Below are 19,554 nucleotides of genomic sequence, written 5' to 3'. Positions count from 1 at the left end.
GAATAATTTGTTATGCACGGACGATTATTTCTGCCCATTCCTCGTGTTGTCTACATGTTCCGATGGCCAACTATCATCGGACTAAGTTTTTCCTAACTCGGTAATTGAGTCAACGACCCTCATTCTCTTCTGCAATCAGTCAAGTGTGATAGAATCATTTTTTTACAAAAAGCGGTAACGTAACATCTAATTTTATTAGACGGTCGACTGGAGTGTGATGAATTTATTTTATTAAATAGAATATCAATGGATTTCTGATATAATGTGATGAAGGAGGGTTGGAGCGGCGCGGGCGCCGGATATAAGCGCGCGGAGGGAGCGCGGCGCCGCAGTGTTGTGCGGTGCGCGGACGCAGCTCGCCTGACATGGGGACAACGGTGAGCTGCTTGTTTACATTACCTAGGGCTGCGATTATTTACTTTTTCCAGAATTATAGTGATTTCAAATTTAATTTGAAGATTTGATTTACTTCTTATTGTTTCGAAAGTTTAAATTTGTATTTTAAATATAATAGCCATTAATTTGAATATTGACAGTTGTTGTATTTTAAAATGTTTGGGTTGTTTTGTTTTTCAATTGAAAAGTGAAAGTCAAAAGTTTTTTATTTAAATCAGTCTTAACAGTAAACGTTTATGAAGATCATTAGATAAATAACTTAATCAAAATTTTTCATTTTTATAGCATATTTTTACAAACGTCCAAGTCAATCCATCCACTAGAAGAGGCTTAAATTTGACTTGTAATGTCGGAACTAAACATATACAAGACACGAAGTTAAATAAAACCTTTAATAAATTGCTAATGATATACAAATAAAGATGACAACTACTGGGACAGTTACCGACACTCGGATTTCCGGTACAATTGAGGAAACTGAATCACGTAGGTACCAGGGTGGAACCTTTTCATAATCAATTTCGCTATGATTTATTTGTCAAACGTAATATGGCATGTCAAACACTACGGTACGTGATTCAATTTCCTCGACTGTACTTTATTTTAATTTTAAATTGTTTACTTCTACACGCTTACCTACTTACACTAATTTGCGTGCTGATTGGTTCTCGATGAAATAAATCAAAGCGTTACATAAAAGTTTTCAATAGAACTAACAAATTAAACGATTGCCCGAACCCATGCGTGCTGTGTGTTTAAGTTTCAACGGTCCAATGCATTTCCGTTTTCCATCCGCCAAGTTCACCGGAACTGATTGTGATTAATGTATTCATATTTTTATGTGTGTTTCTTTCTCAGGTGTTACCTGTCTTGTGCTGGCTGGTGGTGGCCGGAGCGTGTCTCGGGACTGTGTCTGGTTCAGGGATAAAGGAAAATACGAGTGCCGTGAGCGCACCCCGGCTCTACCGCAACGTGCCTTTGGGAATCTACGCGAGTGCGGCTCCACACGGAGCCTTTACGTTTCAAGTGCCTTCTATCGCATCGAAGCCCACGCAGCTCATCCCAGTCAACCAGGAGAGCCTCGTTATTGAAAAATCTAACGGATATTTAAAGGATTCGTACGGAAATAAGTTTTTGGCTCCTTCTCAGTCAGTCGCGTATAAGACGACTTTCCCGCAACAGTTTGTGCAGCTCCAGCATTTGCCTGATCACTTGGCGCGGCCGCTGTCTGCGACTCCGAGCTACCACTTCCCCCAGGGACCGCCGCAAGCGTTCTTCAGCAATCAGTACCGTTTCCCTTCAGTGGACGCTGTCACGTCGCCCCTGACGCGCTATGGAGTGACACATCCTTTCGCTTATGGTGGTGTAAAAAGTCTGACTCCAGCTTCGGATCAACAGTTCCAATTTGTTTCGCCAGTAGCTCAGCAGGATACCAACAGTAATAATCAAGTGATTTACGGCACTCCAAATTATAGCGCAGCACATAACGAGCAAAAGTTTCAACGGTTAGAAGAGAAGCCAGCGGCTCATCATACCGAATATCATGAAGCACCACGTCAGCCGCAGGTTGCACAGAGCATTAAGGCACAAGTGCAAACTCCAGTGAGACACAGTGTAAAAACCACACATAACGGGAAAGACACGGTGGTGCAAATAGAGACAAAACCACCTCTACCCCTTTTAGATCTAAGCCTCTTGGAACCGTTGACTTTCGCAAACCCTATCGTACCTCAAGTACAACATTATTTACCTAAAATAAACGCAGTGACATATAAAGAACTTCACCCGGCTGATGTTGATGAAGTGAAGAAACACAAGAACGAATTCGTAGTGCAAAAAACGAAATCTTATGACAGTGGTGTTATTAAAGGAAAACCACACAGTGACGTGCCCAAGGAGAAACAAAAGACGCCCCCGAAAAAGGACACTAACGTACATGTGCATTACGAAAAAAAGTCTGAGAAGCCTAGTATCAAGGTTAAAGGTAAACCTAACGATGCTGAATATTCATATGAAATTCAGTCCCCCAATTATAAAGAAACTTATAATGAACAGGTTGTAAGTTACAATAAGGCAACTAAAAAAGACCCTATCACCTATAACTATCAGAAAGAGACGCAGAAAAAACCAGTGACTTACAGCTTCTCACATAGCTCAAAGGATCCGGGTCATACGCAGAAAGTACAATATGTGAAGAAGGACCCTGTGTCGAATCATTTAGTATATCAGTTCCAGCCGGCAGAACAGGGCGCTAAACACGATGATGGTCATCATTCGTCTCCTGAGCCAGAATCTGAAGACTCGGGGGAATCTTCCGATAATGACGACGAAACCCCGTCTTATGATCACGTTCAGTATGATACGCATCATGATAAACCCTCTCATTCCCACCAGTCCACTCCTTCTCATAGTCATCATTCTCATCCTACTACTTCATCTCAACATTCTCATAATCCAACGCATTCACATTCTTCACAATCTCATCACCCGTCTACTCATTCCCATAACCCTACGCATTCGCATTCTTCTCAGTCTCATCACCCTTCTACCCATTCTCATCATCCAATGCGTTCACACTCTTCCACTCAGTCTTACTATCCTTCGACTCAATCCCATGATCCAACTCATTCACATTCCGCTTCTCAGTCCCATCATCCAACGACTCATTCTTATTCCGCTGGTCACGCTCATCCAGCACCTCATCATTCAACTTCTCAGTCCCATCATCCAACGACTCATTCTCATTCCGCTGGTCACGCTCATCCTGCACCTCATCCTTCAACTTCTCAGTCCCATCATCCAACGACTCATTCTCATTCTGCCGATCACGCCCACCCTTCGCCTCATCCTCATTATTCGGCTGATCACCCTGCAACTCATTCTCGTCAATCTCAACCGCAGCACTCTAATGCCGAACAACAATCTCACAACCCCCACCAAGCATATTACACAGTTACCCAGAAATCGCCACAATATTACAGTCACCCGCAGCTCACGCCTCTTCACGAGTTTATGGAGAATCTTAGATTTATTCCGTCGTTTGCCAACGCTGCGATACGTGTAGATCCAAACCAACATGTGCAGAAACAGCCGGGACAACAAACAACGCACGGCGCGCGCTCTGAGGGTCAGTTGACTTCAGAGCCTGTTATTTACGAAAAATCGAAGAAAATAATAATACAAGAGGAATCTCCTGATGAGGTACATTCACACCAAGAAAAGCTCACGGCACAGATGGTAGGAAAAGAGGAAAACAATGAGGAAGATTTCGAAAAGTCCTATAAAGAGGCAGCGTACGGTTTTCCCGCGTACGACCGAGATTCCAGAGAGAGCGAAGAAGATATCTACAACCCCGAGAATTACGGAGAACCCCACAACAGCGAGGAAGATTCCGGGAAGCATTTCGAGGAATATCAAGAGGACGGTGATGAATTTCCCAAGTTCGCGCGTCTAGGATACAAAGATTCCAGAGACAAAACTAAAGAAAGTTATTTCCAAGATTATTCTATCCAAAAACCTGAAAGCATGACTGACCGCTATCAGAGTAAAATAAACTATTACAAAATGTTTTTGAAACACAAGCCGGAGAAACTACGCCACAGTGGCAACAGTGACAAGAATAAAGAGTTAGCGAAGTACACGGTAGCTCCTTCGTTTTTTGACTCGGCGCCTAAGCAAAAGTCGAAGCAATCCGCGGCTTATAAAGCTGCGCCTACGTTCGAGTATGATTACTTGAAGGACTCTAGAGACAGCTCGGCGCACGCGTCGAGGCCTAGCCTACGATATAAAAGCAGAACGCATTTTGTCGAGCCCCAGTTCCAGTACGGGTTTGAGCCCATCGCGATCCCGCGGCTAGATAGCGAGCTAGACACGATGGCAAGCAACGTCAGCCCGGAAAGCGAAAAGCCAGGCACAAGGAAAAAGGTATACAAAGAAAACTGGTACATTAAAAAAACAAGCACTTCGAGCAAACCTAGCTGATAATAAGTATTTATTGTATTGTTAAGTTTATTTTTTATACTCTATTGTTAATAAAATATTGAATTAAAGTTTTGTTTTTGTTTTATATTTTATACCAGCGAGACTGAGCTTTACATTGCGCAATGACTTTCGCCATCATCTTTCGTATTACGTGACACCATTTTTTGCCGAAGTTTTCTCGTTTGCTGTTTTATAAAAAAAAGCTTAAAAAAGTGCAGTTCTTTAGCTACCGACCGTAGAGAATGCAAAAAGTTCCTGAATCTGATTTTGCATGCTCTCCGATGGTTAGATTGATGCTGAGGAAACTGGACAAAAAAATTGTTGCATCACCTGATTATTTGAAGCAATTCACTTCGACCATTGGTGGTTTCTGCTCTCATTACTAAAGAGCTGCTCTGTGCTGTGAGGAAATACCTAATAAAAAGTCTATAGTTGTATACTCCTTGCAAAACAAGGCACAAACTGAACAAATTGAAAAATCTGAGGAAATACAGAATTGACATGCTCATTAGACGAAACAAAAGGCAAATAATACGCGTAACGATAGACATTTGTTTTTATTAAATTAATCAATACTGTCTGGTAACTTAAAAATAAGGTTACATTAAAATAACAAACCTTCATTCTATTGCATGATGAGAAATTTTATATTCATCTGACTAGTTAATTTGATTCATTCATTATATTAGACGTGCTAGAGAGACCGTTAGGTAACTAATGAGATGACACAAATAATCGTCAGTAAAAAATAAAAACAATACTAACTATTAGACCGACCCATGACCAATGCACATTAAGGCGGATAGAGAAGGCACCTAATGTACCAAATGTTTATCTGATCTTGGTCTAATATCTCTGCTATCTTTGTTTCCTGTTGGTTTCTGTGTCAACTTCTGTGTTATTTTTCCTCCTAAACAATCTCAGAGTCATTACGAGTGTCGTGATTCCCAGACAGAGGGCTACCACAGTCAAAACTAAAGCGCCTGTCGGCAAGCGGCCGTTTACGTCGAACATTTCGCCTACCAGTGCAATGGGTCTCAAGATCTTTACCACGGGCTCACAGCCAGATTCTCTGACATACTTGGCCCAGGTTCTGTTAGCGTAAGTCAGTTCTCGTGGCTTAATGAAAGGCCTTCTGCCCGGAACTGTCCTGTTGGTTGTTATAGTCATGTTTCTCAACTGTGTCTCATTGTATCGACAATAGAGATTCTTCTTCTTTTTGTTTCCCTTAACAACTATGTCTTTTTCAGCGCTTTTAGCGCCGATAAGCACGTCCAAGTCGCCTTTAATCATGTTGGCCCAGTCCCACATCTCTGCAATCTTGCAGTCACATATAAATGGATTACCGATCAAATTCAGGGAATGTAATTTCGGATTGTTGACAAATACTTCAGGATCTATAGTCGTCAGGTTATTGCTGCTCAAATTAATCTTCTCCAGATGTTCAAGTCTTTCCAAAAATCGGAGACTGTCATCTTTTGAGCTCAGTTTGTTGCCAGCTAGATTTAAATCTGTGATATTGTTTGTGTTTTTGAAAGCGTCACTATTTAGCTTAGTTATGTTACAGTTGCTTAAATCAAGGATGGTGACATGAGACAGTGACTTGGGGAAAACGGGTCCTGAAGCGGGGATAACTAAAGGATTACCTCCAAGCCTAATTTCTCTCAAGTCCATGTATGTCAGGTTTTTGAAGAAGGAATTGGCATTCAATGGTCTTTTCAGCCCGCAGAATTCTAGTTCAATAGTGGTCAGCTGTGTGAGATTGCCGAATAGACCTGCTTCTAGGGATAAAAGGTCATTGCCCGATAGAACTAATCGCTTTAGTGAAGTCAAATTGTAAAACGAGTCCGGAGCAAGGTATGATAGGTTACTGTAACCCATGTTCAGATACTCTAGTTTTTCTAGGGGAGCGAGTAGCTTTGCGAATACATTGACAAGTGGGTTGTGTGATATGTCAAGTTCCACTAAATTATCGAATACATTAAAGTTATCCGGCAGACGACGGAGCCCGCACTTGCTCATGAATAACCTCTCTAACTTAGGGAGAGGGGCTAGCGCTTCTTCCAAGTCAGGCGCGAACAAAGGATTGCCTGAGAGGTAAAGGCTTTTCAATCTAGTCGCATTGGCAAACGCGTCTCCTGATATGGGCCCCTGTATTTTGCAGTTGGATAGATCCAACAATTCCAAATGATCCACGCTGCTGCCCAGCGTCGCAGCAACATCCAAGTCACGCAGTTCATTGTCCGCCAAAATTAATGAGACCAAATTTGTACAATTCGAGAACGTGTCTTCGGAGACCGCAGTCAAGCCTGTTTTCCGTAAATTCAGGTACTCTAGTCTTGTTAAGGATCCCAGTAGTTCAGGCCAGTTTGTGTTATCTAGCTGGTTGCCGGCCAGCTCTAAGTTCTTTAAGTTTGCTAGGGTAGAGAAAACGTTATCGGGAACAGTTGTTAATTTACAATCATTTAGTTTCAAGGTGTCCAAACTGGTAAGGACGTCGAATACACCCGAGACTAGGGTGGTCAAGGGATTGTTCGACAAGTCTACGGTGGTCAAAGAGGTGATATTATCAAAAAACTGCAGGTTAATGCTGGTCAGTTTGCAGTAGCTGATATCAAGATATTGCAGTGTCCCGGAGACCAAAAAGGGACCCTCGACGGTTGAGAGGGGGTTGTCTTGGAGTTCCACGTTGAGCAGTCCACGGGAGTCTCTGAAATGAAATGAAATGAAAAAGGGTTTTAGGTAAGTAGTCTAAAATAGGTATATTATAATATTTATATCTTATCATATCGCCGGCGGGTTGCCATTCGATGTATCCATATTATCATTAAAGCGGCGGTGAAAGAGTATTTTTGTTTCTTCCTAAACTTGCGCTATGTTAGGCTGTCTCTGTTCGCATAAATTACTTATTATATGTACGTATATATCAAACGGATTTGATTTGCCCGTCGCTGCTAAGGTGGTTATTTGAAAGTTTTGAAACAATATCGGTTTTTCTATAGATTCTTTAGCAAATAGGTAGCTGTTTATTATTAAAAATTACGTTGCTCCTCGAGAGTCGGATGAATCGGAGGAGTCTGAGTATGTGGCACCTGATTCTACAAATACAATATAAACACTAATATATTTATTGAATGTGGAGCGGACAGAGCATTTTTCTAGGCCGTTTCGGCTTTTGTCTGGCGCATTTTGCCAATTTACGACTATAAACATGGAAACGGGTCTCTAGTGGACATACTCAATTTGCATCGCCTCCATTATCTAATATAGTTGGCATCACGAGAGGCAATTTGCCTGTGGCCGTGCCACAACAAGTTCAAAAGCAATTGGAACAATTTTATAATCAGCTTTGTGAACTCAGGGCTGTCAGAGTGGAGATACTTAACATTGTTCGTCGTGGGAAAAACAACTCTAGTGTTAGGTAAACAATGAGTCACCGACACGGAGGCTCGACCATGTCGCTTTGTTGTTGTGTACGTCAAAATATATACAGCCGAAATGGTCGTTACGGTATTGTGATGTGATGTCGTAATAAGCGAGGATAAACATGTTGTGGATCTGACACAGGTGACACTAATTCGTAGTTATTATTTTATTATTATTATTATCAGCCTATTCTGTCTCACTGCTGAGCAAAGGCCTTCGCCCACGATACTTCCACTACTCTCTGCCCGCTGCATATAAGGGCCACAAAAAAAAAAATGGTAATATCAATCAAAATTTTGTGAGTTCATTTTTGATGGACAACGGGAGCAATTTTACAAGTCACAAGCTTACTTGTATTATTTAGGTGTATGATTACCATAAAATAACTGATAGCTGGGGAAAATCAAATCACATTTATTAAGTAGTTGTTAATGCATGTCTATCACTAAAATAAGAACTGAAATAAACTGTAAAATAACCGCGCCCCGATTTGAAAACGTAAAAGCACCGCTTAACCCAATTAATTAACATTTAAATCTGAAACGTGGTTTTAAGTAGCGGAGCATTCATATCACTTACCACAGTTCGTTAAAATTAATGCTGACATTTAAAAATGACGACCAGATGGCCTAGTGGTTAGAGAACCTGACTACGCAGCTTGAGGTCCCGGGTTCGATTCCCGTGTCGGGCAGATATTTTATGAAAAATACGAATGTTTGTTCTCGGTCTTGGGTGTTTAATATGTATTTAAGTATTATCTATCTATATAATTATATTTACCCGTTGCTTAGTACTATAACACAAGCTTTGCTAAGCTACTTTGGGACTAGGTAAATTGGTGTGAATTGTCCCCTGATATTTATTTAAAAAGCAGCGTAAAAAGAACTACTTGACCTAGTGGCCCCTCATCAAGGAAAGTGCTGACGCAACCTAGATGTGGGGGAGGCTGAATGCACTATGTATAGCCCTTTGGTAACGTAAATATTCTTTGAAACATTTTACGAGACGGCCGAGCCTCGACTTTGTGTAAATATTTACTGACTACGTGACGTAGGTAGGCTTGCGGTTGCGGTTCACAGCGCGACGCGTAATTACGATGAAGCAATTTTGTTCTAATGATTTAATTAAGTACTTAATCTTTTCAGTAGTCTAGTATCGCCCGTTCTGTTAGCTTGAACTTGAAGTAATCATAATTTTATTTCTGCGTTTTTAAAAGTTACTTTTCAGTGCTCATTACAAAATTACTTTCGAAGCATTTAGACGTTACCTAGACTGGTCTGGTCTCTAGACCAAATAGAGTTCTCGCCAGGCGGATGTTATGCCCGAAATTATGGTAGGTACTTAATGCCATTTAATGTGAAATCCTTTTAAAGTTATTCACGATACGGATGTGAACTATTCTAAAAAAAATATCTACATAATATCTGCCTATCTAAAAAGAAATAGTTTTAAAAACTTCAAACAATGATAAACCTGCATGACTGCTCTACCATTGATCTTGGATTCCATTCTTGGTCAAAGTTCACCCTAAGATGATTAGCCCAAACAGGGCTAGGTAGATCACGTTATTCTGTATAGATAAGTACAAATGTACTTAAATACATATTAAACATCCAAGACCAGAGAACAAACATTCGTATTATTCATACAAATATCTGTCCCAACCGGGAATCGAACCCGGGACTTCAAGCTATAACCACCATCACCACCACTACCACCCACCTCTGTCAGGTACACTTATTCTGTGGTCAGGTTCTCTAACTATTTGGCTATCCGGTCGTCAAATTGTTACCTACATACACAGGTGAAGCTAATATAAATCAAACGTTCCGCTAGAGGCGCTGTTCGTGTTCCATACAAATTGAGATTATAACGCGAACGCGATCGAGACGTATTTTGTAACCGAAAACTTACACTAAGGGTACAGGTTGATCAAAACTTACAGTAAAGCTTCAGGATCGATGAAGCTGATATTGTTCCCTGACAAATCCACGTCAATAAGGTACTCCAACCCCATCAACGCTTCCTTCGTAATCTTCGTCAGCCGATTATTGGCTATCTGCAGCCTCCTCATCTTAATGTCTTTTGGGAAGGGCTTCAAAGTTGTAATGTTGTTTCCATTCAAGTCTAAGATGTAGACACTCATGCTGAGCTCATCGTAAGGGACCTCTGTGAGGTTGCTCTCGGAGCAATCCGTCACCCAGTTGATCCTGAAGTAGTGACAGTCGCATTCGTCTGGACACTCCAGCTCGAAGCTGTCCCCATTGAAGGCGAGGGTGTATCCAATTGTAGCGAGGCAGAAGAGAGCGGCGAGCCGAGCCATTGTAGTCACAGGTTTCTCAAGCCTGTTCTCCCATATTAACTGTAATTTAAAAAAAATATCTGATAAGTAATTTGTTACGCTACTACCTAAGTTATAATTTGACAAAGCCGTACCGTGGCTGCCTAGTATACCTAGTTTCTCGAGTTTGTCTGGGTTCAAAACCGGACTGGCAGGCACCTCTGAGCTTTTCGGAATGTGTGTTACGATTTTCGTGTGTCGTTGTGATTAGCGCACGAATCGAAATTTATATAATTATAGGTACCTACTATGAATTTTAATACATATTTCACAAACGGATTTATGAATCGAAAAAATGTTTTTGCAAAGCTGTAATATTTTTAAAAGACCTCTCCAACGGTATCATCAATTGAACCATCATTTTTTTTAAAGATGTACTACCACTTTATCGGCATCATTACTATAATATTAACTATACATCCAGGGTCGGATTTAGAGGTCTGGAGGCCTCAGGGCAACAAAGGAGCGGAGGCCCTCCTCCCCCTCCCCCGCCCAAACTATTTTCCAAATAAAATTAACAGTATAATTATGTTTGTACAAATTACTATAGGTAATGATAAAATCATCATCATCATCATCATGATCCTGTTTTCATGAATTGATTGATGTTCGAAGTGTACTGCGTCAAAGGCAACGAGTCAAAAACTGCTATGAACAGCGCAAAAAATATCAAGGGAAAAGTTGTTTACAAGAGTTTATACTCGTCGGAACTTGTAAAACAAAAAAAAAACGAAGTGTCTATTGTTGGGGCCCCTCTTTTGCGGAGACCCCGGGGCTGAAGCCCCTGATGCCCACCCCTAAATACATATTATCCTTGCCAGTGCCCTTAGTGTAAGTTTTCGGTTACAAAATACGTCTCGATCGCGTTCGCGTTAAAATCTCAATTTGTATGGAAACACGAACAGCGCCTCTAGCGGAACGTTTGCGATTTTCGTGTTTCCATACAACTTGAGATTTTACGCGAACGCGATCGAGACGTATTTTGTAACCGAAAACTTACACTAGGGGTACAGGGCTCTATCTTTTTCCATTTTGGCAAGGCAACCCAAGCCGGCCGAAAGTTAACGATTTTTTTGTACTTTCTTTTTTTTTTAATAACGTTGTGATATTTTGCCATATTTTATGATAAAGTTTTTAAAATTTTAATTAGTTTCATAATATGATATGTGATAATGATGTAAATAGACGCATCTACTATGTAAATAGACAGGTGAATATTGATGTCACGCTGTTAGGCGAGAACACCAAATGACCAACATGTGTGAACGTGATGCTCATTGTTGTTGCTCATTAGATCGCAAGTCATAAATGTAGAGTAAGCATTGGATAATCTTAAACATGCTGGGTGATCGGTTATCTGCGACGTGCAAATTAAAAGGTTTAGTAAGTTACAAAACCATTTTTAAAACGAAAAAGTTTTCGGGGTGTTCTAACTGGGGTTGTAACTTCATCTCTCTCTCTCTCACACTCAATTTCACCTCTGGTCTGGGGTTGTTATCTCTTCACGTACCACTTTTGGCGTATGCAAGCGGTCAAATGGTTTACAAGTGATTTAGTCGGGGACGCTATGGTGTAGTGTAGGTAGGTAATTGGATTTAATTATGTTCGGCATCATCATCCTAGCCTATATACGTCCCACTGCTGGGTACAGGCCTCCTCTCAGAACAAGAGGGCTTGGGCTATAGTTCCCACGCATGCACGCATAATAGCCCGAAACATGTCGAGCTAAACTCGGTTTAAGACGTGAGTTATCCGTTACAATGTCATTTAATATGTTCGGCATGGTAATTTTTTTGAAAAATCTAAATAAAAAAAACAGTATTTGTCATTTTCGCTAATGAGTTCTTGGGAAACTAGACTGGGCTTGAATTTTAAATTATCTCGTACGTATTATGTTTAAAAACATAGGCAGGTACCTAACTATTTCTAAGTATCTGAGCCGTCTGATGGCGTCCTTACGACGCCATGTTCGCCTTGTTCATGTGAATTGTGTGAAGACAGTCTTCTGTGCCCTTAGTGTAAGTTTTCGGTTACAAAATACGTCTCGATCGCGTTCGCGTTAAAATCTCAATTTGTATGGAAACACGAACAGCGCCTCTAGCGGAACGTTTGCGATGTTCGTACCATACAAATTGATATTTTACGCGAACACGATAGAGACGTATGTTGTAACCGAAAACTAACACTAGGGGTACTGGCGAACACAACGTAAAATGGCCGAGAAGAACATGGCGTCGGGAGGACGCCATCAGACGGCTCAGATACAATATCCCCCCAGCTACAATGGCCCCAGGTCACCTTACTACATTGCAGTAGGATCTTGTGATTTTTACACACATCACATTACATCAAGGTTCATCTAGCCTTCTAAATTTAAATAGTTTTTCACGAATGTATACCAAAACTGTATTTATTATGCTTGCTTTACAGCAATTTAGTCATGTTTTGCCTTAAAAGGGCACAGTTCTCGAACATTCGAATTAAAAGTGTCATTGTAGCGAACAATCGGCTAATGGCCGGCATCCTGTCCGGCGCGAGCCGTCTCCCGCCAGAATTTTCCAGAAGCTTCGGTGGGCGTGCAACTTTGTACCTTTCTATTGTATGTCTCTATTGTATTATTTCTGTAGTACGACCAAGGGCAAATCCACATGGTCAAATTCTAGTAACTTTTTCGCAAATGAACAACAATTACAAAGAAAAAGACAACTTAGGTTAAACATAGCACAATTAAAAAAGTTGAATCCTGACTCACAAACTAGGCAAGGCCCGTATCTTGCAAGTCAGTGTTCGTCACGTATGCGAGCTAATAGAGTAAACTACGTATATCCAAGTAGCTACTAAGTAAACTGAAACATTTTTATTAAGAAAAGGAAAAATTAATAAAATTATGTGTGTGTGTGTGTGTGTGTGTGTGTGTGTATGTGTGTGAGTGTGTGTGTGTAAATGTGTGAGTGCGCGTGTGAGTGTGTGTATGTATCTATGGGTGTCGAAGTTTCTGAGTCTAGACATGGCCACATAGTGAAAATTAATAGATTAAGACGGTCCGCACTTGTAAGATAGTTTTATACCTTCATTTTATTTCAAAACACTTTCATTTACAAAACAATCGCGGGCCGCAAACAGATAGGTTGATGCGTTGCCGACCGCTGCCCTAGTGCAACCGCTCCTCTTGCTCTACTGCGCTGCGGGACCGGCGCCACAATACACATAACTAGGCAGTAATTCGACTTCATACTAGCGCCCGAATCGCCGCACGCACACAGCCAAGCGTCATTTACACGGCCGCTAACCAATCATCGCAGTGCCATGTAATGTGAATGTGATAATTTGTCTCTATTGGTAAGATTGGAAAACCAATGATTTGCCTTGAACCTGTGACAAGTTGTATGTTCTTGTTATATAGTAGTACAGTCTCGCAGCGGAGCGTTCAATAGTTATTTGTGTCACAAGGGAGCAAAATGGTGTATTTACGGCGAGGGCGTACATTGAATCCAGAATGTAGCGAAGGATTTTACAATAGAATCCTGAGCGTAATGAGGGATTCAAGTGTTAACGCCCAAGATGAAAATAATTTTGCTCCCGAGTGGCTCATACAACTTTTCACACCGAGCATTAAGAAACTTGAAAAAAAAATCTAAATATTATTAAAGAATAACCAGCATAGAAAATGACGTGGCTTTCCAATTATCAACTTAAAAAAATGGCATTTTCAATAAAACACTTAAAAAAGCCTTGAACAGAAAAGTTGCACTTTGCTCCCTCTCGTCAGGGAGGAAAAGTTACTTTTCTGAGGAGAGGTGTGATTAAAATATTTGACACGTCCCACCGGCCCTAGAAATAGAGTCATATCAGTATCCTTAGTGTAAGTTTTCGGTTACAAAATACGTCTCGATCGCGTCCGCGTTAAAATCATAATTTATATGGAAACACGAACAGCGCCTCTAGTGAAAGTTTGCGATGTTCGTGTTTCCATACAAATGGAGATTTTAACGCGAACGCGATCGACACGTATTTTGTAACCGAAACTTACAATAAGGGCACAGATATTGTATCAGATATTGATGCTTAATGAAATGAACGTACCTACCTACGATTATAAGAAAAAGGTCTTGTGGCTATCATTGAACGTTGAAGAAACATCTTACAAAGTTGCCAGGAAAAATATTTGCTGACGTAGTAGTACCCTGACTCACTGCCGCGTGATGTATTCAGCAGAATAAAATCAGATAATTGCAGATTTTATATGCGTCATAATACTTCCACGTTGAGGTCGTAGGCGCAGCAATTTGGTAGCATTTGACTGACTGAGTTTAGTATTTATTCGGGTCATTTACTTTTAAAACACGACGTATAGTTCTCTATCAGATATTTAATGATTTTTTACCGTGATTTAACCTATATAGGCGTATGGCGTGCGTGTTGTTGTGATTAATTGATTATCGTGAACCGATCTAACGATTTGGACGAAATTTGCTGTGGGAGGTTTTGGGTGCGAACAATCGATGTAACTTGCTGTTTTTGAGTGTAAATTTTAAGTTAAACTTAAAACCTAAAATTGCTAAAAGTGGCTCCGAAGCGGTAACGTTTCGTGTGCTCTGCCTACCCCATTTGGGAATATATTACGCGATCGAGACGTATTTTGTAACGGAAAACTTACACTAAGGGTACTGTGCCCTTAGTGTAGGTAAGTTTTCGGTTACAAAATACGTCTCGATCGCGTTCGCGTTAAAATCTCAATTTGTATCGAAACACGAACATCACAATCGTTCAGCTAGAGGCGCTGTTCGTGCTTGCATAAAAATTGAGATTTTAACGCGAACGCGATCGAGACGTATTTTGTAAACGAAAACTTTACACTAAGGCACAGACTAAGGGCACTGAACTGAACGCTGTCGGTCTGTCGGTCAGTAAGTCACGTTACTCTTCTATAGGAAAAGAAGATAGGTAGAACCTAGCTAGACTCACAATATGGATGTAGAGTCTAAAACACCTACCCTCTTTGTAAGCACGCGGGTGATTTTTTAACTGACTAAATAAAACCAATAGAAATTTAAAAGCATCAGAATTGTCTAGTATTTGTTAAGCTAAGAACACATACATAAATTATGTATGATATAAAAACCTGTACTTATGTAGGCAGATTATTAAGTAAGCACTAATTGTTAGCAAAAGCCTTGTCGGATATAATTAAACTTGTTGTAACCCTGTAGTCAGGTTTGTAGGCTATGCGGGAAATTATATTAGTCTGTGATCACACCATATTGTTACCAGTTATTTGAATAAAAGGTTACACTTACACGACTTACACGTGGGGTCAAACCGCCGTATCTCCGTCTGTTGCCTTGCAAATATTGCTGGGGGTTCTATCTTGCTACTTTTTGGTTAAAATAAGTTAAGATGTAAAGAAAGTGACTTTGGAAAGAGATGGATCAAATAACCCAGAAAATAGCATGCCATGCACTTCTTTTCCCGCATTTCTTGAATTTCTGGGTGCTGAACTGGTGGTGCGAGCGTTGGTAGAGACTGCGAAGTCGAGCACAATCCTTATAGTGGTGCGGTTAGCCTATTTTTACTGTCTTCAAAATAAACAAATGATTGCAATAAAAAAATGCATATTCACACAAAAAATACTTGCAGTCAGATCTGGGCAGTGGGCAACCTTGCGGCATTATTACCATAGTAAAAGAGGAGAAGTATGTAAACTCTGACCCTTTAGGCGACTTAACTGCCTACTCCGGCAAATAATTTTAGTACGAAAGTTAACTTAAAATTGTCTTATGGCTGTGTCTAGACAAACAATATTCTATGCCGCTATATTATTATTAATTATTATTATACTAAATTTAAAAATATTAAATATTATTTATAAATTCGCCGGAGTGGTGATGGCGACAGTGTAGATACTACTCATGTTTACCTACACATAATACTCTACCTATATTGTTTATTGGTAGGTAGGTATCTATTATTTTTTCATGTGTCCCTGCACGAAACTATTAAGTACACTACACTTATATACTACTAATTTACAACTATACCTATTACAAAAAAATACGTAAGTACGAGTACGCGAACGTAAAAGGTGATCATCTGCGCATCAGATGCGCAAGACGAGCGAGCTAAAATCAAAACGTACAGTGCCCTTAGTGTAAGATTTCGGTTACAAAATACGTCTCGATCGCGTTCGCGTTAAAATCTCAATTTGTATGGAAACACGAACATCGCAAACGTTCCGCTAGAGGCGCTGTTCGTGTTTGCATACAAATTGAGATTTTAACGCGAACGCGATCGAGACGTATTTTGTAACCGAAAACTTACACTAAGGGCACAGCAGCACCGACGGCAGCGTAGCCTTGACTACGGAAAACTTAATCCTTCTTCGGCGCGCACACATTTAATCTATCATCTCCCAGGATAACAGGATCAAAGGAATTTGGGCACAAATTTGTGCCTCTGGGAGAGGACAGGTTAAGCCGCGCGATGTACTTTTGTTTGTAGTGAACTTACTTCTCTTTTACTATGTTATTGCCTTGCGGTAGGACCTAGGAGCTGCATGAACACACATTTGTTGCATAGACGTAGCTATCGTAAGGTCGCGGGTGAGCTCAAAATAATTGTTTATATGTCAGCTTGTTATTGTTAAGGTAACCACCAACCTATTGCCACAGATAATATAATAATAAATGCAATATTGTTGAACAATAGAATTACTATAATCTAAACCGGGAAGACATGAACATACTAATACAAGTAAATGTATATTTAAATACACAACATCAACTACTCGATTACAAACATTCAAATTCATTTCAGTCAACGTCTGCTTCTACCGGGATTCGAACCCGCCGTCACCCATCCCGAGTTTATGTATTTTAAAGCAAGTTGTGTGTATTTTTTAATTTCTTATTTGTTGTGCCGTCTAAAAGTTATTAATGCAGCATTCGCAAATTAAATATTTTAGCGAGACTTAATACTGGCCGTTTTTATGTCAGTTTGACTGTCTTCTAAAAACGGCGAAGCGCAAAGCGCAACTGTACAAAATGCAAGTTTAGAGCTTAGATCGGCCATTCTCATTTTATTGTGCACCTGGACCCCTAGTGTAAGTTTTCGGTTACAAAATACGTCTCGATCGCGTTCGCGTTAAAATGTCAATTTGTATGCAAACACGAACAGCGCCTCTAGCGGAACGTTTGCGATGTTCGTGTTTCCATGCAAATTGAGATTATAACGCGAACGCGATCGAGACGTATTTTGTAACCGAAAACTTACACTAAGGGTACAGTCTAATTATCGTACCGCTTTTTACCGCACTAGTGACACGGTAGTTAGACTTGAGTGCCCAGATAAATGTAAATATAGCAGCGGTCCTTTTTCTAGATGTGCACTCAGTTGCAGTGTAGTGTCGCTTTTGCTTGACAAAAAAACGGTACTTACGGTAATTAGACAGGTGCACGATAAAATGAGAATGATAATTTAAGAGATTTAGGGCCTGTTTCACAATCCATTGATTAGTGTTAACTGGCGGTTAGGTGTGATGCCGTCTCTATTTGTTTTGTTCGAATAGACGGAGACGGCATCACATTTAACCGTCGGTTACCGCTAATCAATGGATGTTGAAACAGGCCCTTAGAGTTAGCAAAACATGTAAATTTTTTTTTTGTAGTAATTTATTTGAAAATAAATGCAATAACGTGACTGCTAATATAATAAATTCACTGTTGGGGGTGTCTTGATGTTTTCAATAATTAACACCCCTGAATTTATGTTTTGATTTATGATTGTAACAGATTTATCAAATTGACAACAACACTAGACTTCACTAACAAAACACTGTTTACAATAAAACCACCACCAGCGACCCACAAAACCCGCCGTTACGTCGCAGTTCCAGTTCAAAAATGTCACGTACATCTCAACAAAACAAAACAAATACGTCGGTATTATCCGCAACTAAGCAAACCACAGATAAATCTACAATAGAATTATTACGTTGCGTTATGAAATGTCCCTGGCTGCATGTAATATCACGAGGTCGAATTTCCCGATGCATTAAAGCTATATATGCACTTACATGTATCGTGCTGTGCTGACAGCTCCGCTGCTCACTCACTACTGAACTGAACTAAACTAATGCGTACTGGCCGGCCGGCTTCACTGGACTCTAACTGTACACATAGTGATGTATTAAACATGTTTAATCGATATGCGATTTTTGCCCAGTGGTTAGAGGATTTGACTGCGTAGCTTGAGGTCCCGGGTTTAATCCGCGGTCGGGTATTTGTATGTAAAATACGATCCGAGTGTTCTCGGGTCTTGGGTGTTTAATATGTACCTATTTAGTATGTATCTATCGATTTAAGTAGATCTATACGTTTATCAGTACCCAAATTACAAGCTTTGCTTAGTTTGTGCCTAGGTCTTTTGTGTCATGATATTTATTATTTTTTATTAGTTTAAGACCGATTTACGCTTGACCGGTTTTTATTATTAAATGCTAGACTGCAGGGGTTAGCAAATGGCGGACCGCGGTCTACATCCGGACCGCCGACCTATTTTGTGCGGACCTTAAGTAAACGGTAACTTGTATGATATTATCCAAGGACCATATATAATGGTATTACTGAGACGTATTTTAATAAAATGACGTATTGAAACTACCGTGAGACTCACTCATATTAAATATAATGACCCGGATAGCTCACGTCTTAAATCGAGTTTAGCTCGACATGTTTCGGGCTAATCCGTAGCCCTTCGTCTTCGGAGCAACGCGACTCAGCGGCTGCTGCAACACGCGCACACACTGCCCGAAACATGTCGAGCTAAACTCGATTAAGACGTGAGTTATCCGGGTCATTATATTTAATATGTAAAAATGACGTATCCCGCGCTTTAATTGTCTCAGTTGTCGTCAATTAATAATTAATAAAAATAATAAATATCACGGGACAATTCACAAAGTAAGCTTAGCAAACCTTGTGTTATGGGTACTAAGCAACGGATAAATATAATTATATAGATAGATACATACTTAAATTAAACAACCAAGACCCGAGAAAACATTCTTATTTTTTCATACAAATGTATGCCCCGTTCTTAACCACTAGGCCATCTATTGATCAGTTGATCTGCTGAACGAACGATAATTCGACAACGGAGGACCGGACCGCGATGATAATTCCATTTTAAAAACTAGACCCGTGAAGAAACTATTGGGTATAGTTAAATTAGTACCTCTATTATGCTCCCGAGTTTCTCTATGTTTAATCATTGCGTAGATAAAACGAAAACAAAAAGGGGGGTTCCATACAAGAATCGTTAACAGCTATTATTGTTTACGGCTTTTTATTATAAACTTAAACAGGTAGATCTACGGAACCCTCGGTGCGCGAATCCAACTCACTTGGCCGATT

The 19,554-nt window shown here is 40.2% G+C and overlaps 2 protein-coding genes across 3 annotated transcripts; one reads left to right on the top strand and one right to left on the bottom strand.

Moving 5' to 3' along the window:
* The first annotated feature begins 312 nt into the window (after positions 1–312).
* Positions 313–4,396, top strand: LOC141438206 (uncharacterized). The gene is made up of 2 exons (XM_074101972.1): positions 313–377; positions 1,255–4,396. The coding sequence occupies exons 1-2, from the start codon at positions 366–368 to the stop codon at positions 4,375–4,377; spliced, it is 3,135 nt and encodes a 1,044-aa protein (XP_073958073.1). The 5' UTR covers positions 313–365; the 3' UTR covers positions 4,378–4,396.
* A 523-nt stretch (positions 4,397–4,919) lies between these two features.
* Positions 4,920–18,304, bottom strand: LOC141438210 (uncharacterized). 2 transcript variants are annotated; one of them, XM_074101990.1, is made up of 3 exons: positions 18,216–18,304; positions 9,747–10,165; positions 4,920–7,087 (listed from the first exon to the last, which is right to left on the bottom strand). In XM_074101990.1, exons 2-3 carry the CDS (start codon positions 10,124–10,126, stop codon positions 5,236–5,238), a joined length of 2,232 nt encoding a protein of 743 aa, XP_073958091.1. In that variant the 5' UTR covers positions 10,127–10,165; positions 18,216–18,304; the 3' UTR covers positions 4,920–5,235. The 2 variants fall into 2 exon arrangements, with proteins under 2 accessions (XP_073958091.1, XP_073958089.1); XM_074101988.1 differs by lacking the exon at positions 18,216–18,304 and adding an exon at positions 13,213–13,233.
* Between the last annotated feature and the right edge of the window lie 1,250 nt (positions 18,305–19,554).

Source organism: Choristoneura fumiferana, chromosome 18 (genome assembly GCF_025370935.1).
Source record: "Choristoneura fumiferana chromosome 18, NRCan_CFum_1, whole genome shotgun sequence".
In the NCBI taxonomy this organism is placed as follows: Eukaryota; Metazoa; Arthropoda; class Insecta; order Lepidoptera; family Tortricidae; genus Choristoneura; species Choristoneura fumiferana.
Note: the sequence above shows the minus strand (reverse complement) of the source record. Positions and strands in the feature narration are given on the sequence as shown.